This window comes from Eublepharis macularius, chromosome 12, assembly GCF_028583425.1.
Source record: "Eublepharis macularius isolate TG4126 chromosome 12, MPM_Emac_v1.0, whole genome shotgun sequence".
In the NCBI taxonomy this organism is placed as follows: domain Eukaryota; kingdom Metazoa; phylum Chordata; class Lepidosauria; order Squamata; family Eublepharidae; genus Eublepharis; species Eublepharis macularius.
Window position 1 is genome coordinate 17,302,700 of NC_072801.1, and position 27,218 is coordinate 17,329,917.

Genomic DNA, 27,218 nt, shown 5'->3' on the forward strand with positions numbered 1-27,218 from the left:
TTTACAATTATCTTCTACCAATACCCCCCACACAAAATTCAATGACCTCATTATCATTAAAAACAAGTATATAACAAAATCAGGCATAAGAGCACAAAAATGGACAACGTGAATTTGTTGTTCTGGCCTATGACAAAATTGCTGGCTAGCACTGTGTTGTATTTATCGTGTATGTTGAAATGGAACCGTATGCTTACCCCCCTCTAGTATTTGTGTGAGTCGGTTTAGTTTCATGGGGTGCAGTCGCTGCTCGGTTACTTTTGCTTGTTTGTTAGAACTGCAGACTATATGAGCGTCCTTATTCTGAAACCAGTTGCTCCCATACTGCTTTCTGCTGCACGAACCTGAAAGTAGAAACCTGAGCGAGTTCCCTATTCCTCTGCTTGTGTGTTTTCTACTGGGCTAAATCAGGAACAAAGCTTGGCAAGACGATGTCAGTTAAGTAACATTTCTTTAAGTTAAAAACCTCCAACATCTAGAACAATATAACAACATTTATAGCTAGGCTTGCCATTCCCCCGCCCAGGGTGGGAGATCCCCTGGTCCCACCTCCCATCCCCACCCCCCACTTACCAGGCCAGTTTCGAGCCAAATCGGGCCCCGTGGAGGGGGGGGGGGCGATTCAGCCCTCTGGCGAGCACGGGAGCACTCCCAGGCAGCCCTTTGACCCATGTGATGACATAACTTCCTGTGACATCATCACACCAGGCGGAAGCACGTGCGTGCTGCGCGCACGCACAAGAAAGAAAAGGAAGGAAGGAGGGGAAGTAAGAGCCAGCATCCAATCGCCTGGCCGGAGAGTGAAGAGAGCGGGCAACCTGGGCTGAATCCGCACGTACAGGCATAGCGCTAAACTGTCGGAATGCCAGCGTCTTCCTGGCACGATTTCTGACATCATTGCGCCACGAGAGTGGCTTCGTGGCACGATGACATCAGAAATCGCGCCAGGAAGACGCTGGCATTCCGACAGTTTAGCGCTATGCCTGTACGTGCGGATTCAGCCCCTATTTAAAGCTAAATTCAGAGCTGTAACAGAGAACAAAAACTAGCAACAGATAATGTCTTTGAATTAAGTTAAGCAACTGGTTATTGCTTGATACAGCTTTGTGGTGAGCAAAGCGCAACTCTTCTGGTCCAACAAACGCCACAGTCTTCAAAGCAGTCCATTTAAGATTAAGAAGAGCCCTGCTGGGCCACAGCAGTGGTCCACCTAGTCCAGCATTCTGTCCCACACAATGGCCAACAACCAGTGGCACCAAAGGGGCTACAAAGAGGGCATAGAGGCCACCAGCCCTTTAATATCACACCAGTACTGCAATTTAACACTTTATCCTCTTTGCAAAGATATATAAAACATGGATATCACATCCAAAGACCTACATTAAGATGGATGGCACATCACTAAAAATCAATAAAAACCTCCTAAATAAACCACTCTACCAGCAATAAAATAGTAAACAGCACTAAAACAAGTCCCAGAATAGCAGAAACAGTGTAACAACCTAACAGCGATATAAATAAACCCAGCATAATAAAATCTTACAGCAGTCTTAGGTAGTGTCATGAATATATCTAGAGAACTATAGGAGAACAGATACTGGATTTGACCAAGAAAGTCCTAGAAACAGGGCTGGTCCAGCCCCATAACTCGTCAGGCCACAAAGGGAGTCTAGAGACCTAGAACAGAACAACCCTGGAGAGAGGCATGAAACAATGGAGTAACACAGTTGTATTGCTATGTGTAGATTAAAAGAGCCTCGTATCAGTATATACAATGTACTAAGGCCCAGGTGCAGAGATTGTCTGAGAATGGCAGAATTCAAAGATGCATATATTGGGTGAGGGCCAAATGATATTCATACGTAGTAAAAATGAACTAACTACTTCTATGTTTTAAGAAGTTTCAAATATGGATAACTTTGTCTGGTGTTTGAAGTTATAAGGTAGTAAGTTAAGACAAGAGTGTGCACCCCTTTAAAGCAGGACAGATAGCTATTGTTAGGAGAAGGTTCTGAAACCCTATAAATATGACAAGCTAAATTGATAGGGAGCTTCTTCCTAGAAGGGGCTCCTTGACTGTGATCTTCTTATCATTGGGTAAGATTAGGGTTGTCATGTCCTCTTACTCTTCTGGCGGGAAGGAGGGGAACCCGGCACTCACTTCTTGGAGCTCCTCGCATGTGTGCAAAGCATGCACATGTGCTCCCTGTGCAGCACAATGACATCACTTTCAGGAGTGATGTCATAGCGGGAGTGCTTCCAGACTTCACGCTGGGCCAATTTGGGTCCCAGGAGCAGTCCCGGGGCCTGCACAATGTCATCACTCCTGGGAATGACATTATCGCACCGTGCCAGGACCGCCCCTGGAAGGCCTGTTCCCGCGCCTTTTCTCCTGCCAGCCAGGTCAGGGGTGGGGAGCAGCCCCAGGTAAGATAGTTTTTTGGACTCATGTAATTGTTCTCTTCAATAGTTTTTATAGTTGTTATATTGGATATGATTTTCAGTTGATTGATCTGAAATTAAGAATGCTAAATAACCACGTTACCATAATAAAGGTTTAGAATGGAAGCAGAGATTTTGTGATGGTATTACTTGTGTACTATACCCGGTGGTGTACTTTTTGCCAAGAGTTGAATGATTTGATATACAAAAGCTAACTAGACGTTTAGGGCTTATTCAGTGCATGCCTATATCTGACTCAGGCCTGACCAGATTCATCCAAAACAGTAGAACAAGAATTCACACACCACAAATGACCACCCAACACAAATGAATAAAAAACCAATTATTTAGAAAATGTCTATGTTGCCTCTCCGGGGACTCACACAAGGTGGCTTTCACAATAAAACATGACAAAAAGTAAAACATTAAAAGTGGTTATTTAAAACCCAGCATCAAACACCCAAACATAACATAAAAACAGAACAGCAAGCAGCATTAATATGAATTTAACAGCTTGCAGGCTAAAAGCATACTATACGAATGATATCAAAAGAGCAACACTTTAATTCAAAGTCCGGGGGGGGGGGGCGAGAAAAGTGTTTTACTTGGTGCCTAATATTCAGAAAGTCTGGGGCCAGGTGAACCAGTGTGGAGGGAGAATGTCACAATTCAGACATCACAACAGAAAAGAGCCCCTGCCCTAAGCCCAGAAGATGAGGCATGTACAACAGGCCCTCGTCAAAGATCTGTAGCTGCTGGGCTGATCTATACGTATAGAAGGTGTTTTCCACAAGCCTGGTCAGGGTCCATTTAGAGCTTGAAATAACTAGGGCCCTGAGCTGTGCCTGGCAGGAGCGCCACCGAAACAAGCAGTGAGGTAAATGCTCTGAGGAACCTGAAGGACCACCTCCTACTGTACTATCCACCCTGCCAGTTAAGATCATCTTCTTCACAAACCGTGATCTCTGTTCCCCCTATCTGCAGAAGGGGTAAGGTGGGCAGCACCCAGGGACATGGCTCTTTCATTAGTGGCACCTCACTAGAGTTGCCAGCCAAGTTCTGGCAACCAGTGAGAGGCTCAGGAGGACGAGGGAATTCAATTCAAAGTCTCCCTTTAACAGTGTGATAACAATTCCTACATGACCCTAGAAATGATGGTGTTGTATCAGGGCAGTACTCTAAGATTCGGCTGAAACTCTAAGGTAAAACCATAGAGTAAAACTCTATAGTAAACCATAAGTAAAACTCTATGGTTTTACCATAGAATTTCAGCTGAATCTTAGAGCGTCCCAAAACAATGATATAGCTACTGGAGCTGCGCTGGAAGTGACATCATGTCATCAGAGCAATAGCTATTTTCCTAGTATTTCTCCCCACCCTCTGGTGCCCTACTGAGCAGTGGAGGGGTTGGGGGCTGCTGAAGAGAGACAAACCTAATCTACCTTGCAGGGCTGTTAGGAGTATAAAATGTATGGGGAACATGTACTTTACACCCTGAGCTTATTGGAGGGTGGGCAACAAAATGTGAGGAATGGAATGGAAAAATAAAATATGCTCCACACAGAGGCAGCCAAGTTTTTAGCCTATCCACACTAACATGCGATTCATTTTCATATGATGTTTCAGCAGAGTCCAGTGGGGAATCTTTGTGTAGGAGATCAGGGTGACTCTCAGCCCAAAAGCATCGCTACTTTAAAAAAAACTTTGCTTGCAGATACTTTATTTTGTCCCACTGAGTGGCTCTCGTTCATTTCAACAGGGTTTGCATGGGAGAATTTCCCAGTGAATCGTATGCAAAGTGTTTTCGGATAATAGCATTAGCCTGAACTTACCAAGCGTCTCTCTTTGTTTTCTGTCTGTGCTTCCTTTCCCTACCGGCTAATCACTGTAGAAAACAGAATGGGCTCTGCATGCCCATAGAAATTACAGAACAACTTGCTTTGTGTGTCTAACCTAAGCAAAGCTGCATTCACTCCTAGACAGCAAAATAAACATTCTAAGTGCCGGAGGGAGGGAAAGAAATGAGACAAAGTTGGTGGAAGGAAATACCAAAACATTTAATCTATTGAAATCTTTGCTTACATGGGATCAGTTTGCTCATTCATGTTAATCACTGGATGACTGGCAAGATCAGATGAGGCCTTGCATGTATGAATGGACCACCGGAGCTGTAGCACCAGAGATAAGGCGATATAGTGCCTGATGGTGCCTCAAAGAAGGATACAACACATTGCAATGAGGCCACGGTGCCATAAAAAGAGTTCACAATGATCTTGGGGAGGAAGAATTATGCATGTTCCAGGAAAGGTGTAATAAAAATGTACTGGAAATAGAAAGATGGGGGGGGGCGGAATGAGAACAACACAGGATGACTATTGGCTGACTGACTCCTAAAATGGCTGATATTTTCCTAAAATGCAGTTATTCAAAAACCTTCTAGTTACAGCGCCATAAAGTATAAACAAAAAAACCCTAGAATTAAGTATCTCCATTAAAGCTGTTTCCCCAACACTAATACAAATTATCGAAAGGTTAAGAGCAAATAACAACATGCCGTAGCAAATGGATCTTAAATATGCTTTACCTTACCATGATGGGCCCTTTATAATCACAGCAACCGCAGATCCTCTGTACCATTAGACTGCTGCGTTTCCCATTAAAGCCAGACAAATCTCCATTCCTTATCTTAAGCACACTGTCAATCTTCATCTATATATTTCTATATGTTTAAGGAAAAGGTTTAAAATGACACTCTCCAGAGTCAATTAAAAGTTCAGACATAAACTAACATTTCCGTATTAAGGCAAGAGGAGGGGGAAAACCCCTTTAGGGCACTAAATCAGTGTCTGTCTAGTGACATACATAGAAGTCTGTCAACCAGCTTCAAATCAAAAGACTGTAATTTTGTCTGACTGAATGAGAGACCTGTAGAGTCAAGTAAGTGGATGAGGCATCATTTGGTGGCAGAGTGCCTGCGCTGTAGGCTAAGGTCACAGGTTCAATTCCTGCCATCTCCATTTAGAAGAGCTTTCAGACACCAGGGCTGCGAACCGCCTTTTCCACTGCCATTAAAATCTGATTGGACTGAGCTGCTTCTTTTTGCGTTATCTGTCATTCACATATTCTGCCACGTACGTGGTTCTCCTGTCTTCCATTTTCTCACAACTCCATGAGGTAGCTTAGCCTGAGAGGAAAAGTGTGCCTGGCTCAAAGTTCTCTGTTGTGGCTCTCATCTGGTGGAACAGCCTGCCTGATGAGTTCAAGAAGGCTCCCATGCTCTTGTTGTGTAAAACGGAGTTGTTCAGAAAGGCAATTTTTATTATGGGTATGGTTAACAGAAAAAAACATGTTGAAAATACTTCCAGAAATCACTGTTTTGTTTTATTAAAGCAGTTTCTGCAATGCAGAACCAAATCCAGGAAACTAAATTATAACGAGTCCCTTCCACCAAAAAGTATGTGTGTTCAGTTCAATTTCATTTAGTATTTTCCAGCAGCTGACAGGCACTGGGCTCACCTTGCAGGGCAGCATATTGTTTTCCTTAATAACATTCACCAATCAGGTCCCAAGGGGAGAGAACCATTATGTTATTAACTCTGTTGGCAGGAAGGGGGAATTAGCACAATGTGCAGGAGTACATGTCCCCACCCTCACCCCATCTCTACCTGGGAAATGGCATTGTCTCCATTCCTGCAAATTGGGTCCTCGCAAAGGGAGACCCCTTCTCCATCTATCCGCTTTGGAAACTTTTGGAAAGGAGACTTAAATCATAGGCTGCAATTCGAAAGATGCTTCCCTGGGAGTAAGCACTATCGAATAACATGGGACTTACATCTGAGTAGACCTGCTGGGGTGCATCTTGGTTTGTTTTAGAGCACTACGCAGGAACTGGTCTGTCTCCCCCTCATCTACCACCACCACCACCATCAGGCACTTGGTGGGAGGGAGGGAATGTCTTTTTTATTGCAATCTATGATTGAAGCCTTACAGGGCTTTTATCAAGTCTGATTGAACAGACCCCTTGCCCAATCCCTGCCCTCTGTGGCACTTTTCTTCACAGGTACTGCCTGTCCAAGGGCCCTGATAAGGGTGGAGGAGGGAGACCAGCGGCTGGGTAGCACTGTAAAACAAACTAAGATGCATCTCCCCAACAGGTTTACTCAGAAGTAAGCCCCATGTTACTCACCAGTGCTTATTCCTAGGGAAGTGTCTTTAGAATTGCAACCTATGATTGAAGTCTCCTTGTGCAATATTTGTGCTGTTCAGTGCAAAAGCAGCTGTCCCAAGAACCTGGAAATCCCACACTGCAGCAAGCAGGGCTGAAACACATGATAACCAAAGAAACAAACAGATCAGATCCAAGCTGGCCATACCCCAGCCGGAAAAAAAAACCCAGTAATGATGCATAGCTTGTTTGGAATTCCCAGGTCCAAAACTGTCTTTATTGGTTGCATTATATTGTTATATCAATATCATTTTAACTGCTCTTTTTTATGTGATTTTGTGCTCCAACTTCCTTTTATTGCCTATTTACTGACATTTTGAACCACTTGGTTTGATTTGTTGTTGACTGAATTGTTTTATTGATGTTTTTTATTGGTATGACTTCTTTTTATGGTTGGTTGCTAGGTTTTGCTTTATTGCTGTGAGCCGCCTCCATCAGGTCTGGAGAGGCAGCATACAAATTTTCTAAATAAATAAAACAGTGTATTCCCTACTGTTGTTGGTGTTCTATATTATACTGTTCTTCCTAAATTGTTTTTAAATTGTAATCCACATTGAGTTTTAGTGAGAAGGGCAGACTGTAAATGAAGTAAATAAATACAGGGCTTTTTTTCAGCAGGAACGTGGTGGAACGGAGTTCTGGAGCCTCTTGAAAATGGTCACATGGCTGGTGGCCCCACCCCCTGATCTCCAGACAGAGGGGAGTTGAGATTGCCCTCCGCACCATGGTGCAGAGGGCAATCTAAACTCCCCTTTGTCTGGAGATCAGGGGGCGGGGCCACCAGCCATGTGACCGTTTTCTCCGAGGGCAACCCACTGAGTTCCACCACCTCCTTTCCTAGAAAAAAAGCCCTGAGTAAATACATAAATAAACAGACACCCCATGAATTTTGTGACCTTCGGCCAGTCATATACTCTTTCCCTAACATACCTCATGGGGTTGTTGTGAGGAAAAAAAAGGAGAGGAGAATGATGTAAGCCACTCTGGGTTCCCATCAGTTTGAAAGGCAGGGTATAAATGAAGTAAAAAAAAATTAAAAATAAAAAAATAATAAGGATTTGCATGTAGGACTCCCTAGCCTGTTACTTTAATTACTCTGGCTATTAAATCCAACCATGGATCTACAAAAATCTAGGACTAACCATATCTAAATTTCCCTCAATATTCTTTGCAGTGTCTGTACAATGTGGGCCAAGCATCATGGAATGGAGGGATCCTGTGATTGGAACTCCCAATATATAATTTGTCCACAAAATACACTTGCAGCAGCCCCTTCATGACCAAATTATACCATCTGGAGTTCTAACTGCAGAACTCTAACATCAGCTGTATGTCCTCTTCGCCAGTGTTTACAAGCAACTTTTAAACAAATCAGTGTTCAGATTAAAACCAAAGCATCGCCTCCATTCTCAGCTTGCTGAGAATGCCTTAGAAAAGCAACCATCTCCTACACTAGCACATGGCAAATGAGATGTATTAGGTCATTAACACAGTGGTTTGTGGCTTACAGACAAACACTTTTTCCTAATGCCTCTACCCTGTCACAAACTGAAAATATAGGTTTCAGGAGACATATTTTACTAGACAGAAAAGCTTCTGGGTTGCACTGCTACATGTAGTACCCAGCCAAGAGAGGTCAAATAGCCCATTCTGAGAATTTGCTCACAAAAGTTTTACTAGTCATCCTTCATCACTGGGTAGGTCTGTAAGACAGTGCAAGCTGTAAACTGGAGCCTCATGCACTGGTAGCAGATGTTGCCACCTGGGAACAGATGCTCATTCCATACATAAGGCTGCCTCCACCATTAATACTGCCCAAAAGAAGAGCCCTGCTGTCAGAGACTGCAGCTGTTAGAAGGCAATAATTCAAGTTGATTTGATATCAGGAAAGGCTCGGAACAGTTTTTACTTTCCCTGTAGCTGGGGTGCAAGACTCCCCGTTCTGGACTGGCATGAGCCCCATGCCAGAGACAATGAGGAACAACCGTTTCATTTCTGGTTAAGGAGCTCCTCTTACTTTTACCTGATCTGAATATTAAACAGATATTCCTCAGATACATAGAACGTTTTCTTTAGAGAATCCTGTACATAAAACTCTCCATCAGCTATTGATCATTGACAAACCTCACAAATACTTCCTTGAGAGAGAAATATTTGCTTTTCCAAAGTTTTCAGTCTTCTGGGGGCATGACCACTTTGAACAAGGCCCTATAGTAAAGAGATAAATATGAAACGCAACAAGCACGAAAGGTCAAGACAAGCTTAACAAGCAACATGCAGTCTGTCTGGATTAAGATGTCCAGAGAACAAATCTCTGCCCTTTTGCTAGACCCACCATGAACATCTTGGAAAGAAAGGGCAACATACCAAACAAAACTAAGCCCCCTTTGGCTATGGAAGCACTGAGAAAACTTTTACCCTTATGTGTTCTGGGGGAGGGGGTGGGGGTGGGGGTAAACAGCTACATTAACAAAGGAAGGGAATTTACTTGGAGAGCACTTTCATAACCTCTTTGGGTACATGGAGGTTCATACTTTTGGAAGAACCGGACATAAGCAACTTCCACATACTAAAAGCCTTGCTACAAGTGACATTTTACATGTGAAGGATAAAGGATCATTTTCGCAAGTCTTTCTGGGAAATGAAGTTCCTCTCCCCCACCCCTTTTCCTTCTGTTCCTTCCCCTCGCTGCCTGAAGAGACAGAGAGAGCCTACGGCAACATCAGTTTTTGCAAATAGTCTTGCTGGGGGAGGGGGGGAATGCTCCGGAGAAAGCTGAGAAAGTTGCAGCTGCCTGCCCCAAAGATCATTGAGAGCAGGCTTGTGACTGGAGGAACGATTTGCAAAAGTTGCTGTTGCCGCAGGCTTTCTCTGTCTCTTCAGGCAGCGAGGGGAAGGAACAAAAGGAAAAGAGTTGGGGGAGAGGAACCTCAGTTCCAAGAAAGACTTGCGAAAATGATCCTTTATCCTTCACGTGTAAAATGTCACTTGTAGCAAGGCTCTAAGACAGATCACTGGTCTATCAAGGTCAGTGTTGTTTACTCAAGACTGGTGGCTGCTCTCCAGGGTCTAAGGTTGTGGTCTTTCACATCACCCTCTTTTATTTTTAATCTGGATCCACTGCAGATCGTACCTGGGAGTTTCTGGGTTCAAAGCAGATGATCTACCACTGAGAGCCAAGCTACAAGTGACACCTTACACAGGTTGGACACTTGTCAGCTTCCCTCAAGTTTTGATGGGAAATGTAGGCATCCTGGTTTTACAGCTTGGCTCTCCATTACAGCTGCAAGACCAGGACGCCTACATTTCCCATCAAAACTTGAGGGAAGCTGACGAGTGTCCAACCTGTGTCAGGCATCACTTGTAGCTTAGCTCTTAGCAGTCCTTCCCTAACAGGTGAATCACCATCATTTATTTTATTTATTAAAATAGTTATATCCCATCTTCCCCTTTGTGGTTCATGGTGGCTTATGATCTACAATTAAAACAAAGGCATGAATAATTAAAAGCCAGTTAACTACCCTCTCCAAAAAAAGTGTTCATAGCTCTCATATTTCACTGAATGCCCTAGAAAAATAAATGCCATTGCAGTCCTTCCTAAAAATATCTAGCAATCCCCAATCTAGGTCCTCAGGGAACCCATTCCATAAAGCATGAACCACTACTGAAAAGGAATAGAGTATAGGAGACGCCAAGCACGTAACCTTAAGCAGGGGGCAACCGGAAGGGAGCAGCCAGAAGACTGCAGTTGGCACATGAAATATATGGAGAAAGAGAATCCTTCAGATAGGTGAATCCTAAGCTGCGAATGGTTTGTAGCCAAATGCGCACGTTACATTTTAGTAAGGCAAACTTTAATAAACTTAGAGATATGACGAGAGTTATTCCATCGACAAGAATGCTGGAAGGGAAAGGAGCAAGTGAAGAATAGGCTCTCCTGAAAGAAGAATTCCTGCAGGCTCACGTCATCACCATCCAAGCAAGACAGAAATGCGGTAGAGGATATAAGAAACCAATGTGGATGAACAGAGAGCTCTATGATAAACTAAGAAAGAAAAAGGAGATGTTCAGGTAATGGAGGGAAGGAAATTCATCTAAAGAAGAGTATCTAGAGGTAGCTAGGCATTGTAGGCAGCCCTCAGAGGGGCCAAAGCTCAGAATGAGCTGAGACTGGCCATATCCAACTTGAATTCCATGGTTTGGCTATACGCTTGACCACATTTCACCGTCAACCAATCAACTTGCTAATTTGAGAGCAGCACAAACACAGCTCGAAACAGAAAACGAGAAAGACTCAAGTAGGAGCATGAAACTGATTCATACTAGGGATGTACCCCAATTCCTCACCAATTGGAATTTTTAGTGGAATACAACATTCCTCCCCATGTTGTGGAATGGAACTGCATGTGTGTTCTTTACATCCATTTTCTATTGCAGTGCCCTGCGTTAATGGAGGGGGGGACACACAACATTTTTGGATGTTGGATACGTATCAAGATGCATATAATCATTGTGGAAAAGCTACTGGAAATAAAGATTGCAGTATGAATCTAATATGTGTAATACATTATCAAAATATGCACTGTGCACATCAATGGTTCACACAAATTGCAGTGGGTCAGCAAAAGGATGGAGGACTGGAACACTTGACACAGCAAAACTATAGGATAAATACAGAACAGAGCTGGCAAAATCCATCCAATCCTAGCTCACACATACAGGACATACTCCCCTGGCCCAAACTCATATTCAGTACACTCTGCAGCAACTACAACAGTACAACTTCAAAAGTGCACAGCAATTACAAAGAGAAGAAGTAGAGGTGGTTTGCAGTCATCAACAAAAGAAGAAAGAAAAATAGCATTTGAAGAGGCCACAAAGTGCAAGTGAATAATTGCTCAAATAAGCATTTTGCCACTTGCAATTTGAGTGCAAACTGCATCAAAGAGCAATTTTCAATTAAAAGATACTGCACAGTGATGATCTAACAACTCCTTGCTACACAAAAGAGATGACTTGCTGAACCCAAAACTCCATTTAAACGGCTGCTCGAGATATTCTTTGTACTTGTTAACTTTTCGAGAGAACCAAAGCAGTCAACTTGTGCCACCATTATTTTGTACCTCTCCATCTCCCCTGAATATATAATAATTTGCAATGACTTTAAAAAGGCCATTCTTAGGTTACTTTTTCCCAGGTAGAAAATACATTTTCCGTTTAAAAAAATTACTACTGTCTCTCATTCTGAAACATCATGGTTAGAAATTTTATCCTACTTTCGCATGTCATTTGGGTATAACAACTAAAATGTCAAACAAGTAAAAAAACAGTAACACCTGAGACTTGAGCATTAGGTTTATAGCGTCATGTAAATAATTTTCTCAAGCAGAGTGTTGCCTTTATTTCAGAAACAGATGTATCCAATCAAGACCAAGGATCGGCAACTCAGATGACTTCCTAGGGAGGAGCAGGGGTACCTTACCCACCTACTCAATTATCCACTCAACAACTGAAACAAATAACAGAAACTGTTCATCTTTAACAGAACACTGAGGTTACCCTTTTTAATATAATTAACAGGAAAATCTGCAACATCCAACCAATGGTCATGCATGTGAGTGGCTGTGATATCACCAAAATAATCAAGCATCGCCAAGATTAGTAAAAGAAAGAAATAAAATTCATTTTCACATAGCTTTCACTTCGCTGGTTACTGAACCTGATTGTCTTGTACAACCGGGATAAATCATGCATGCAGGCTGCACATCAAAGTTATGAAACGGGCTACAGATGCAGTGGGGAAATGAGATACTGAATACATGGGAAATGGATGTTGAAGATGTTCTTTCCTTGGTCTATAGCCTGTACCCAATCATAAAAACCAGAAGAAACTAGTCTACACAACAGGAAACGTGCGACTTACTTCCTGCCCTCCCTCTGTTGAAAAGCTAAGATGCTTTCTAGACTCATTTAATTATCCTTTTGATGGGGAAACCTCTGACCACAAATACAGAATATCCTTAATACAGTTTACACACCACAACACCTTTATTAGTCTTTCCGATACCTGAGGGACATTTCAATATTATTTCACATTTGGCCTAGGAAATATACCTCTGGGGGGGAATTCAGAACGCTACCCTTTTATAACCCTGCAGACCGTACCACATCTGGTCACTTCTGCTTTATCAAAGGCTACAAACCTACAGGCACTTACTTAAGTCCCATTGAAAGCAAAACTGACTTCTGAGTTCACACATATAGGATTCAGGCTGCACGGCTATTCTTTCTACTGCCCACTGAGATGAACCCTGAAATCCAAAATAAACTATTAGGTGATGAAATGACCACAGATAGTTCTATTAAGAAGGGACGAAAATATAAGGGATGGGGTGAGGTGGAAAATCATTAAAACAATAATAATGAAACCCACATTCTACTGCATTTGACCACTTCCAGTACAAAGTCTTTCCTGCTAAGGAATTCAATGACAAAAAACCAAAGCGATTCATTTATAAAGAACCTGTTTCCACTCTCTAGCAGCCATTAAAAAAAAACTTCTCCAACAAAGCACTTAATGAAGAAAAAAGACAAGGCAACTCACGCAAGTTATTGGCAGGCGGCCGGTTCTCCATGTTCTCATAATGTTGCACATGGACCACAATGTTGAGATCTCGTTCCATATGATCCGTCGTACAGGGCGCTTCTGGCCTCATAACATCAGCAAGAGCTCTAAAAATTTGGGGTGGGGGAGAAATGTTGGGGGAAGAATTAGAGTTAAACTTCTATAACCCTTTAAGCTTTGAAAGGCTGTAAATCACAGAGATGCTGTTACCCCATTCAAACTTGATTCTGCCATGAAGTTTGCTTGGGTGGCTTTGGGACAGTTATGAATTCTCTTTCTCTCAACATAATCTACCTCAAAGGATTTTTGCCAGGATAAATTGAAGGAGGGGAGAGTTAAGTTGTAAACTACTTTGGAGGTCCTCACTGTGGGAAAAAGTGGGATATAAATATGTAAACAAACAAATGTTACAAAGTTCAATTAGTGACTTAGGGCTAGTTTCTTTCTCTCTCAACCTAACCTGCCTGACAGGATTGTTGAAAGGATAAAACAGAGTGGAGAACCTTGAAGCTTGCTGAGTGACCTTGGGCCCGACATTCTGTCAGCTTAACCTACCTCACAGGGTTATTATGAGAATAAAATGGAGGACTGGGGAACAATCTACATTGCCAGGAGCTCATTGGAAGAAGGATGCGATGAAAATATACTAAATAAAGAAGTCAGTGTGAGGGAAGAGGTCTCTTCCCAAATTCCAAGATGAACTGGTTGCATTCTATGGATGAAAGCAGATAGAAAACATCTCTGCTAAGTATCTGTTGAGGTTTTTTGTTTTGTTTTTTACTTTCTCCCTGTGAGGACTAAAAGTGGCTTACATTGTTCCATTTCCCTCCATTTTATCCTCACAACAACTCTGTGAGGTAAGTTAAGAGGCTCTGGGGAGCAGCTGTTCCTCACAACAGGAGAAACCCCATAAATGCTGAGGAGCTCAAACCCCACATCTGAACTGTGGCCACTCCTTCGCTGACCAGCCACTCCACAATTTGTCTCCTCTTCTGAAACAACCCCACAGGCCTCCTCAGAAAACACCTCAGCTTTTCCCCTCATAGACTTTTTTCCCTCTCCTCCTATTTTCTAAAGCTAAATTCTGTTGTTCTTAGTGTAATTTATTTTTTTAAAATATATTTTTAATAAAATTCTGAAAGGCTTACACTTCCATGAGACCAGCTTCTCTCACTCTTTCTCCCACAACTACAGAGCCAGAGTGAACTAGATTCCATTTTAGGATTCCCCAGGTTCAAATCCCCTCTCAGCCCTGAAAGCTCCCTAGCAGAGCAATCCTGAACAGGACCTACATTGTTCTAAGTCACTGAGGTCAATTTTGTTGGCCTTTTAAGATGTCACTGGACTCCATTTAATATTGTTGCAAAAACTTAGCTTGCAATAGGACACTTATAAGGGACTGAGCCATTAAATATGGGACTTAGTCCTGAGTAGAATTATGTAGGCTTGCTCCCCTACATAGCTGCCCCTCACTCAGGTATTATTATCCCAGGACAGACATTTCCTCTCAGCCTCTTCCAGTATGCAAACTCTAAGCGAGTGTTAGGGTTCCTGATCTCCAAGTGGAGACTGGAGTTCTTCTGGAATTACAAACTATCTACAGACTACAGAGCTCAATTCCCCTGGAGAAAATGACAGCTTTGGAGGGGAAACTCTATACCATCACATCTCACTAAGTCCTTTCCCTAAACTCCTGAGGTTCTACCCCCAAACCTCCAGGAATCTCCCAACTCTGGGAGCCAAACTACAAGTGACATCTGACACTAGTTGAACACTTGTCACCTTCCCTCAAGTTTTGATGGGAAATGTAGGCAGCTTGGTGGAATGTTGGACAAGTGACAGTTGAAAAGTCCATTGGACAGCAGTCGGAGAGCCAAGCTGCAAGACCAGATGCCTACATTTCCCATCAAAACTGGAGGGAAGCTAACAAGTGTCCAACTAGTGTCAGGTGTCACTTGTAGTTTGGCTCTAAGTCTGCAACCCTAGCAGGTATCCCCCACACACCTTGGCCACTGTCTTGAATTCCCTGGTTTTCACTTGGGTAAATGAATAACTGTCTCCCCTTATCCTTAATACAGAGATATCCCCCCTTTCTTCCAGTTAAAAGAAGACGTTAAATGGCCTGGACTGGTTAATGGAAGGAGAGAAAATCAAAGGGCTTCCAAGCCCACTTCTCCTAACTCAGGGGGAATTACCAGTACACAAAAGAAATTAAAATTCAGTTTTTAAAACAAATCCTACACAGAGACCCTCCATTAAACATTTGTTCTTCACAAACAAAACTTAAGAATACCAAACAGGGTTGGTTCAAACAGGAGGAGCAGGAAACAGATAAATGCTCCAAACTCAGGCAAAAAAATTAAAGAACGAGAGATGTATGAAAGAGAATTCCCACTCCCCCCCCCCTGCTCTCTCTTAAGGCTTTATGCTCTCACATCTTTTCCCTGAAGGTTGGCTGGCTCTCTGTGGTAATAATGCTGCTTCTCCTGAGATTTCTCCATAGAAATCTCTTTCCTTTCCCTTTCCTGTCTCCTCCTCTCACAAACTCCACCATAGGGTTCTATTGGAATGAGAATATCCTGATAACATGGCTTGTTGCCCTTTTCAGAACAAGCTACATTGAAGATTTTTTTTTACTAATACAGGCAACAAAGTACCTCAGCCTATCGTTGTGGACCTCCCATTATGTATGGTTGCCCACTTCCAGGTGGTGGCTGGAGATCTCCCATAACTGACTGATCTCCAGGTAAGCAGTACAGACAGAAAATATATGTTGGTGGCTTAGGCTGTAATATTAAGAAAACTTCTGAGAGTAAGCCCTGTTAAATAAAATATATGATGTCTTCCCCCCCCCCCCCCCCCGCCCTCTGCCTCACATTATTGTTGTATCTGTTCTCCAGGCCCTCCCAGGACTGAACCCTGATAGCTCGTGTTGCAAACGTCAAAAAGATTGCCACCAGAACAGGGCCTTTCTACTGTGGCATGGCCATTGAACCTTCTGACTGCTCAGAATCAGATAAAGACATCTCACAGACATTTGTAAATCGATATCTGATGTCATCGCAGCACGAAACAGAATCATGATGGGGTGACGTCAGAAATTGCTCCATGAAGACTCCCTCGTTCGGTGAGTTTTGCGCGATTTTGTGCGAGGGTAAAGAAGTATGAAAAGGACCACTTATTTTGATCTCTTGCTTCCAGCCTTTTAAATTAATAATGAATTATGCAGCCTCTGGTTTATTGATCTTTTTATGTTGTTTTGCAGTTATGCTTATGATTTAGGGTTGCCAACCTTCAGGTTGGTTCTGGAGATCTCCAAGAATTTCAACTGATCTCCAGACTACAGAGATCAGTTCTCCTAGAGAAAATGGATGCTTTAGAGGTAGGGAAGGGAATGATGTCCCTTCCCTACCTCTACTCCCTAATGTCCAGGAATGTTCAAACCCAGAGATGGTGATGATTTTATTTTTCTTTTATTCTTATATTTATGTATTGCTCTTCTCCTGCATCCAGTCTTAACTATTTTTAAACTGATTTGCAAATGGTTTTATATGTGCTGGTCGCAGACTGTAATAATAAACCTGAAACCCAGAGATGGCAAACCTATTATGATTTTATGTTGCTACTATTTGCTGCTTTATGCTTTTATTCTTTTCTACATTTTATTGGAAACTGCCTTGAGCAATTTTTTTAAAGTGCAATTATAGTTTCAGGTGGTAGTCATGTTGGTCTGCAATAGAAGAGCAAGACTCAAGTCCAACAGCACCTTAAAGACCAACAAGATTTCCAGAGTACAAACTTTCTAGAGTTGAGCTCCCTTCATCAGATATCAGGAGAGGAAGCTTGACTGTCAAAAGCGTATACCCTGGAAATTTCATTGGTCTTTACGGTGCTACTGGACTCAAATTCTGATCAGTCATAAATTTATTTTAAAAGCCTACAGCCTGCAAAGGACTGTGTTAGTGGGGAAGATAAGATAATCCCCACCTGCCACTAAGATCTTCCCCTCCAGGATTCTTTAAACTTTCAGAGGTCTGAGCAGACTGATCATCTCTCCCCCATTTCCCCCCTCCAATAAGACTGGAGTCTGTAGCTTATAGATCAAGCTCCAAATTTGTTTGATCTGGTATTTGTTTTTGTTGTTGTTAAATTGTTAATCAAAAAATTTTCAAAATAAAAAGTTTTTTAAAAAGAAAATTGAATATTAGGTAGACAAGTAGGATGCTAGAATAACCAGTAAGGGGAAGAGAAAGCCAAAGATCTTTATGGAACTACTCCATGTTGCTTTAGGGAAAGCAAAATGATAGAGGTAAACAGTTGCCAGTATTACAAAACCAAACCATGCAGAGATTTATGCCAATGCACTAAAACAACTGTACAGAGTGTTCTTGTGTATGTTTATTATTGTTTTCTAATAATGGTCTTACAATGGGCTTCAGAAACATTATGGATTGTTAATCAACATGACAATTATCAGCAATGTTTAAGTTTTATAGTTTCAGTTATGTAAACTGGCTTTCTTATACTGGCTCTTCGAGGATAACGTGGCAAAAATTTTGCCTTAGGCTATTTTCACACATTTTACCGGCCATGCAAAATCATGCAAAATTCCCAGAATGACAGAGTCTTCCTGGCGCGATTTCCCGTCATGACTCTGGTTTGTGGCACAAATTGAGCCACAAATCAGAGTCATGACGGGAAATCGCGCCAGGAAGACGCCATCGATCTGGGAGTTTTGCGCAATTTTGCGTGGCTGGTAAGATGTGTGAAAACAGCCATTGTTTAACTTTAATTATAAAAGGTTGCTGCCCCCTGAACACAGCTCTCAGCTGCCCTCAACACTTTGTGCCTGCTGGCACAGTCTTCCTCCAGTGTTTTTCTTTTTAATTGACAGATTCATATTTTTTTCCTGAATATCCAAGGAATTTCCTGAATATTATAGCTATTCCTATTTTGTCTGTGGGTGGCCCACTTTTGCTTCTTTTGCAAATCACACAGAGGCCAGCCATTTTACAATTAAATCCAGTGATAAATATTGGAAAAATGCCAGGTCAACCACACCAAAGCCCCCGATTTAGCTGGACTCTTGCCTACAGAGTTAATTGTATAACTGCCATCCAAACTCCACTGGATGCTCTTGACATCCAAGCAGTGAAAGGAATTTTAGGGCCAGATTCGCCTCTCAAACTGCTGGAAGTCTTCTTTTGATACAGACGCCTCCATGTCTAGCTAATTACACATGATATTCAGTGATTCTTGACTGTGGGCAGCATCGTGTCATTAAAATGTTGGATAGATTTCTGATCACGAGGTTCTTTTATTATTTTTTTAAGTGCTTGCTTGATGTGGCAAAAAGAGATATTTGTACAAGGATGAATCCTCCTTGAATCTCAATGAGAAAGGGTAACTATAAATAAAATAAATAAGTGAACTGAGACATTCAAGATCCACAACTGCAGATTTAGCCAACATAGCTAGGGAGAGGACACTAGTAAAGCTCTTACTAAAAGGAGAAAGATTAAATAGGAGAAAAATATTATAACTTGGCCCAAAGATGTCAAGAACATCTAGCGGGGCTTGGTTTACTGAGCTATCCACAAAAAGGCATGTGGAGACACAGACCCAGTCAGAATATTTTTGATACAGGAAAAACAGCCACCTCCAAAACAAAACCCTAAACTGCAAATATGATATAAGAATGCAGGAGAGAGCTCTTCACATTAGGTGGAGGAAAAGAAATGTGAATTGCAAATTTTAGTTCCATGATGGTCCAATAAATAGTGGAGATTGTTTAACGGAGTTAGAAGGAACCGAACAAAACAGAGTAAACAGCAAGAACTATACAGTACCAGACTCAGGGTCCATTTAGTCTGGCATCCTGTTTCTCCCAAAGAATGCATCCATCCTACAAAGGGGGCACAGAGGCCAACAACAGCTCCCTGCTGTTGTCCTCCAGAAGTGGGGTGTGCATACCAATAGCTTGCTAGTTTCTTAGCACTGGGAATCAGCCCAAGAGGTTCACCCTCAAACCAAGGCAGAGATTTGACAGCTCAGTCCGTATCCTCTTGTTAAACGCTTTTCCAAGGACACGGAAATGTATAAAAGCATATCTGTTTTCTTACATTGCCGAAGCAATGCAACAGTTAATAGTGCTGCAATAGTAGCTGGGGGTGGGCCGGTGGGTGTTCTAGCCCATGACTGGGGGTTACATTGCACTTTTATTCTTTGATATACTTACTCTGGATTTCATGACAGATTTGTCATTTATCTTTTTCACACACTGGCATCCTAACTTTCCTCCACAGAGTTCAGGGCAATATCCACCATTCTCCACTCCTCCGTTGTATCTTCACAATAACCCCGTGAAGTGGGTTAGGCTGAGAAAGAAATTGGTGGAAACTGGAGTTGTAGGACCCGTGCCTCAAAGCCTCTAGGGTAGTGTAAACAGTCAACCCCGCCTGCGACCTCAACATTCCCAGACTCCCAGAAAGAAATAAGCATGTTCTGTCTTTTTAAGGGCATGAGTAGGAAGGGGAGAGGGAGGTTTTTTTTCTTAATTTATAGACTGATATTTTTCTGCATAACTGAACAGTCCTTGGAGTCTGCAGAAGCCTCTGTCTTGTCTGTTGGATATTGCTGATCTTTGCACAGGACCTCGCCCAAGATTCTATAAACTCCCAGGGGTTTGAGTAGGTTAATTTCTCCTCCCCACCATTTCTTCTTTGCTAACTCTCAACATTCCATACTCCCAGTGCATCCTCATCAGAATATTTATTGGTTTTTTGGGGGGTTCATTTTGGTTCATTTCCCCCCACCCCAGGCATACTCAAAGTGCCCCCCTCCCCAAGCCTGCAAAAACTACCAATTTGTCTGCACGTAGTCCTGTATCACTTTTATGATTCAAATAAGACCTGCCACTTTACTCTGAGATATGGTGAAGATAATGACAAGACGACATGATTCTAATTCACATGCATCCTCAGTATCAAAGAGTAGTATTTTAGGCTTAGTTGTCACTGACTTAGTCAGTCTCTGTCTAGGCTATACCATTTCAGGCTGCAGGTGGAGACTCACATGAATATTTTCTCCCGTGTGCATAAAAAACTAGTATATCATGGAGAAGGCTAGTGACTTTTAGTTTTCTATATGCAGGGAATTTTTGTATATACAGAATTACATGAGTCTCCCACCTGCACTCTGATGTGGTACAGTCCAGCCATAAGCTGACTACCTCAGTAAAAATGAAGCCTGGGAGACAAGAAATGGTATTCCACTTGCTTTTCCCCCACAGAGGATAGTGAGATTATACCACCCACACATAGTACGACATAGAATTTAACAGTGCAATCATGAGCAGAATTACACCCTTCTAAATTCATTGTAGTTAATGGACTTAGAAGGGTGTAACTGTTTAGAAATGTACAATAAAAGACTGAGCTACAAATTAAGATTCCTCTGGTTTAACTACCACTACGTGGCCTCCCTTACCCACAGCCCCCTCCATCCTGTGATATGGGAATAGTAATACTGACCTACCTTGCAGGGTTGTTTGTAAGGACTTCAATACAAAAGTGTATGTGAAATGCTTTGAATTTTTAAAAAATGCTGGCTAGTATTATTCGCTGAAAGAGAAGGCATGCACACACACATCGGACTCACTAAAACATAAATTCTTATACTAGTTATGGTGGGTTGAAGCCTGATGTGAGAATTTTTTTGCTCCAGAAGAAAAAAAATGTTTTTTACTCCCATGCAAGCAACCTTCCTCCATAGCAAGATTCCTCACTTAGCAGAAGAGAGACTCGGGATTCAACCTAGCAAATAGTCTATAGGTATCTTATTCCATCTTAGTCTAATACATGTGCTTTCCTCAGAAATCTGTTCCCATTGCTGGACAACAGCCACTGGGCATCGGCAGGTGCACTCACACGCTCTCTCCCTCTCTCTCAGAAACTGTCACAGTTCGAAATCTTGTGTGGATAAGTAAGAGCGTGCTGCAGTTCAAAGATTATGAACTAATCATAGCAACATATGGCCCTTTTTTAGTGCTAAATGAAGAATTTCAAACAGGGAAACAGCCTTAAAGAGGGTTCAAATATTTCATCCCATATTGATCTCTGAGGCTAACTAAACTCATGACATCTATCAAGAATCTTCAATCTGATAACCAAATGAGATTTTTTTTAAAAAAAGTAAGATTGCTGGGCATCTTTCACTTCTATAGTGGTGTCTGAAACAGTTGAGAAGACATTTACAGTCAGATAAATTGAAGCAATAATTACTAAAGGGCTGGTGGGGAGGGGCAGTCTCCTTTCTTGTAGCCCAGGTATAGTTCCTGAAGTGACTGCAGAATACACACCATGCAACACTGCTTAGTAATAAAAGACTGTGTGGAAACGGCAGCCCGCAGGGACAAGACCAGTCCATTGACACGAGGCATTTTCTCAGGCAGGCTTCCTTGAGAATCATTCCAGCAACCAAAGCACGTTCCAATCAGAACTGATCAACAAGGGAAGTGGATAACTAGAAGATTAGGCAATGTGCACTTTGCGGCAGCTGTGATGATTATTGATGATCTACAGTGCCACCAATGTTCGATCGCACACATCCACATACGCTAAACTGAAAGGTGTACATTTCATCACCTGCTCTTCTCTGCCTGGTCTCTCTTTCGCCATCTCTCCCTGCCCCCATGCTGAGTCTGAAATTGTAAGCTCCTCAGGGCAAGGAGCAGACTTCTTTCTACAACTGTAAAATTCCAGGCACAATGACAGACACAATGACAGTACTATATAAATAACGAAGAGAGCTACTCTAAGCAAGTCCATGTGGATGTCAGTCCCATTTTATTCAGCGGGGCTTACTGCCAAGAAAGTGTTCGTAAGATTGCAGCCCATATGGTAAATGCATATGACTCTTTAGAGGAGGCCCCTCCCAAGACAGTTTCCCCCCTAAAGAGTGTACAGTTTAAAATTTGAATGTGGGAAGAGAACAAAAGAAACTCGAAGAGGAGAAATGCAAAGCAAGAGTTGATGCGGTACACAGCGTTAGGCTAGATCCTAGGAGATCCAGTTCAGGTCTCTATGCAGCAATGCAATTCTCCAGATGACCTTGTGCCAGCCACTGTCTCTCAGCCTAGTCCACTTTGCAGTGAAGGGAGAATCATGCACGGCTGTCCTGAGCTTTTTGGAAGGTGGGTGGGATAAACATAGACAGATGGACAGGCAGACAAGGGTGAGCCAAAAAAAGGCATATATTCATGAAGATTTGGCTGTTGCTAGAGAGAAGGATTGGGATGGAGGGATTATGAGGCATGGTCTTATTAGGAAATGTGGGTTCTGAGAAGGGATTTGATGAGGGAAAGATAGCACCAAGTAGGCACCTTCTGAGAAGAAATTCCAGGCTCCAGGGGCAATGAGGGAGTTGCAATAGAGCCTCCGCTTCTCTAAAATCACCTCCTGGGCTTTTGAAAACGAGTATCTGCAGGATGTGTAGATGGTATTGCTCTGACTAAACCAGAGCCGAACCATTCTGCTTCCGGTTCCAGCTCCCCTGTGTCACCTTCTCCTTTGCTACAGGGTTCAGACTCACCTTTCATCTTATCTGTCTGGAAGCAGGAGGGAAAAGAATGGGATAAATCTTCTCCCAAAGAACTGGAGGGGCAAAGGAGAGAACGGTAGTTCAAACCCCACATCTTGTTGGCCTTCCTTGATGAAGTGGATCAAGTTCCTCAAAGCTGTTGGGGGGGCGGGTCTTTGGCCACCCCAGTTTAGAGTCTGTCCCAGGTTACCTGCTTGCACAAGCATGTTGAGTTGCCTACATATTCCTGTGCTTTGCTTTCTTCCTTGGTAGTAAAAATGATCACCCATCAGCTGGTTTTATAAATAGCAAATAATTGCCAGTGAAAGAACTGGTGATGCATTCTGAAACCTATTTTGGGTGTCTGGGTGCAGGGGGAGGCTGTTAATCACCAAGCAGACAGGATCTTGGACAAGGAAGGTACTCCAGGTGTGCAGTCCAGGAGGAGGAGAAGGAAGTGGCACTCTGCCTTTGAGTTACCCTTCTTTTCCAGGGTGTACCAGCCCCTTACTCAATAGAAGGCATTTATGCAAGCGCAACGGTTCCTATGGAAAGTTCCCTCCTCAAGTCTTGGGATCCATTTAACAGAGCTATTTGCTGGTTTTAACAATTGTTTTTATTTTATCTGCAAATGTCTTTCCCCATCTGTTTTGTTTTCATGTGTTGCAGATTAGCATAATGAATCAGGCAGATTGAAAACTTGACAAATGGGTTTTGATTTCCTATCAGCACCACAATCTGGGACTGGGGAGGGTAAGGACTTCAAGAAGAGGCAGCCAAGGTGGGGTTGATCCCCGGCAACTCCCCAGCCTGCAGATGGCTGGAGCAGGACCTCCCGTCCTAACTCGGGCGAGGAGAGAGAGATCTTTGATCTAAAATAGCAGTCACCTGATGGAGGCCGAACATGAACCGCTGGCAGCACAGACACACATACACTGCAAAGATTTCCCCCACATGCTGGGCCGCAGTTCCCAGGTATACATGAAACTAGGAGCCTCTATGATATATTTATAGGAGACCCCTCGCTGTCGTGGTCTTTCTTTGCACAGTCTCCCTTAAGCCAGTTCATAATTTCTTAATTTTGGTGAATGTTAGGTTTCAGTTCTATTTACTGGTGGCTGGCATGCTTAGCTAAAGGGAGGGTGGGAAAGCAAGGCTCCCGGTTTTTTGCAGCTGGAAACAAGAGAGGCGGGCAGAGGGAGGTGTGTTTATCCATGCCTCTGCGGAGAAGTTTGCACCGCGCACAGCGGCTTGCAACAGTTGGAAAGGAGACGCCACCAGCGCACCTTGCCGTTCTCCGTCCAACGCCCCCTTTGCCGGCGCGGCTGTCTCTCTCCAAGGCGTGTGAGCGAGAGAGCGCGCGTGTGCTTCCCAGCCTGTTCCCTCTCGGGAGCTGGCTGGCCAGAGCTGCGCCAGAAATGTGGGTTACTCCCTGGGCAACCATCTGCCAATGCGCCAAAGGAGGGCCACTCGTCCCTGGTCTAGGCGGGGAGGGAGCGATGCGCCCTGCCCGGGGAGGCGGTTGGGGGACTGGGCTAAAGCCGGGGGCGGCTGCGATTGCCGGCGCGGCACCTGCGCTCCGGCTGGGCGCGGGGACTCCCGGCGGCGGCGGCAGCGGCGGCGCCTTACCTGGACATGTGCTCCCGCTGGGGTCGGTGCGCTTTCTCCAGCCCCAGCTTGGTGAAGATGCCCACCAGCACCATGACGGCCACCACCCCGCAGATGATGTAGACGATGAGGTTGGTCTTGTCCCGGGTGGGGTCGTGGGCCGAGTCGACGGGGCGCATGGGGGGCTTGCCGGCGCTCACCCAGCGGGGCTTGTCGTAGTTGGTGCAGACGTCCTGGTCCAGGCGGCCCTTCTGGTACTTGCAGCAGAAGCGGAAGCCACAAGTGCCGCAGCAGAAGGGGTACTCGCGCACGCTGCAGTTGAAGGAGGGGTCCCACTGGCCCATCACGTCGAAGTAGCCGCGGCACTCCTCCGGGCTGGGGGGCGCCTCCGAGGGCTCGCCCGGGCCCCCCAGCCCGCTCTGGTTCCCCCCGGAGAGCATGACGATGCTGCCCACGTGCTGCGGGCCGGCTTTCTCCTGCGCGCGGCACAGCAGGGCCAGCAGGTCGGCCAGCAGGTAGCCCCGCAGCAGGCGCAGGAAGCCCGCCATCCTCCCCCGCGCCGGCGCCCGGCCGCCCAGCCTGCCTCCGGCGCCGCAGTCGGAGCCGCTCGACGCTGCTGCGCGGCGCCCAGCACGGCACATGCGGCTGCCGCCTCGCCTCGCCTCGCCTTCAGCCCGCGCTGGCGACCAGCCCCATGGGCAGCGCGGCGCGGGCGCGCAGCCGGGCAGGGCCGCCTCTGCCGAGCCTGGGGCGGGGGGCCGGCCGAGGGGGCAGCGCGCGGCACCTTCCCGCGCCGCCTTCGCCGCCCGCCCGCCTGCCTGCCTCGCCGAGCGCGGGGAGTGGACTGCGCGCGGCACTTGTGGAGCGCGGAGGCGAGGGCGAGGGCGGGGGAGGGAGGCGAGGCGGAGCGGGAGGGGCGGAGGCGGGGGGCCGGCGGGCGGCGGGCGAGAGGCCGGCGGCCCCGGGGGCTGCCAGGAGGGCCGCAGCCGCGGGCAGGGGGCCGCCGCTCCGCGCCTGCTTGCCGGCGCCCCCCGGAGAGGAGCGCGCCAAGTTCTCCGGCAGGGAAACTCTCGCGCCCAGAGGGCTGCGGGGCGGAGACGGCAGGAGAGGGCTGCCCCGGGGGCCCCCGCCTCCATCCCCGCTCGCTCCCCGGCCGCAGGCAGCCCTCGCGCATCTCACGGCAGGGCCCCGGGTTCTCTCGAAATGGGGCGGAGGCCAGCGAGCCGGCGGAGCCCGCTTGTTCTGGGGCTGAAGCCCTTTTCTGGGTCGCGAGTTCTCCCTTCCCCGCCTTGGACTCGCTTTGATCTGCAACCGCGTGCATGTAGGAACGGGGGTTCCAAACATCCCATTCGCCTTTGCCTGCCAGCCCTGTAAGGTAGGACCACTCTGTGAGGGCGTCCTGGCTGCTGGCTGGCTATTAGAGTAAAGCGGTGTCAGAAAGGTCGGCTGCATGTTTTACCAGGGGGAGCCAACGACTAGGAGGCCATCTCCTGCTAGCTAGTTACCTAACAGAGCCAGGAGAAGCCCTGTTTACTGGGGGGGGGGGCAGGTAAGCAAGCGCACCTTTCCACAGCAAGGAGCGTGTAAGAATGCTCATCTTGCTGACACAGGGATGGAGAGGCTTAAAGAGAATGGTTTGACTGAGACTACCTACTGAGCTTATGGCCAAAGTGAGACATAAAGCTGGTTAACATGCTCGACAACTATACCAGGCATTAGAAATAACAAGAAGAGACACGAGTGATGCAGTGGTTACAGTGCTGAGCTAAGACTGTGAAGACCAAGGTTGGAATCCTTCCTCAGGTGTGATGCTCTCTCTGGTGACCTTGGGCGTCACCATCTTTTAGCCTAAGGCATGTAACAGGATTGTGGTGAAGATAAAAGGTGGGGGGGGGCAAACCATTGCGTTCTTCATAAACTGGTGGATCGTGGAGAGGGGCAAATTCACACCACTGAAATTGTCATGTTGAGAATGAATGCAGATCGTGCTGGTGATGTCATGGTCACGTGTCAGCCTTTGCCATGCCCCCAACTTGGAACTTTGCCGCTGCGGAACGGGAGTCTCACAGTAAATGAGATGTAAAGTCAAACAAATTCAACATGTGGGGCGTAACACTACTGCCTCACAATGTAAAAAGGGTTTTAAAAAGCCAAAATAATGAATCATTCACATCAGGTTCATCACCTCTGCAGCTCAGCATCTTATTTCTGAACAAGCCCTTGCGGCACTTGCTGCCTGTGGTAAATGTGGGTTAGGTTGCTAGCTGTATTTAGAAAACATGCTGCATCAGAGACGGAGAAGAGGTTTGGCTGAAAACGTGATGTTGTTCCTGAAGCATTTAGTATAGACATTTAGTAACTTGTCACATCACTTAGTGCTGATAAAAGGTACATTCCCGTGCTTTTCCCTTCACACATACCCAAGTTTAAGCCTGGAGGATGTGGAAGAGCCGGGACCGACAATGCTTTATTGATCAGGCAATGGCAGGAATCAATTTCCAATATTTTACCAGGTCTAGCCAGTCCAGACACTGTACTGCCTTGGTACAGCGGCCTAAGATTTTGTCTACTTTTTGCAGGAGACCAAAGGATCAGTATTCAGCCAGCCTGAACTCCAGCTGGTTGTTCTCCGCCATTTTCTTTTGTCCTCTTTTTGTCGGAGATCTGAATTGCTGATGCTCACGGATAACTTCAGCTAACTTCCTCTAGAAATCATTAAGGTGCAGTAAATAAACAACA

The 27,218-nt window shown here is 44.9% G+C and overlaps 1 protein-coding gene across 1 annotated transcript in view; it reads right to left on the reverse strand.

The window, feature by feature from the left end:
• The window catches only part of SHISA9 (shisa family member 9), a 296,743-nt gene extending 271,716 nt beyond the window's left edge, over window positions 1-25,027 (reverse strand). The window contains exons 1-2 of the mRNA XM_054992410.1: window positions 24,501-25,027; window positions 13,272-13,399 (exon numbers count right to left, since the gene is read on the reverse strand). Coding sequence (XP_054848385.1) covers window positions 13,272-13,399; window positions 24,501-25,027 — 655 coding nt within the window. The remainder of the gene's footprint in view (window positions 1-13,271; window positions 13,400-24,500) is intronic.
• Between the last annotated feature and the right edge of the window lie 2,191 nt (window positions 25,028-27,218).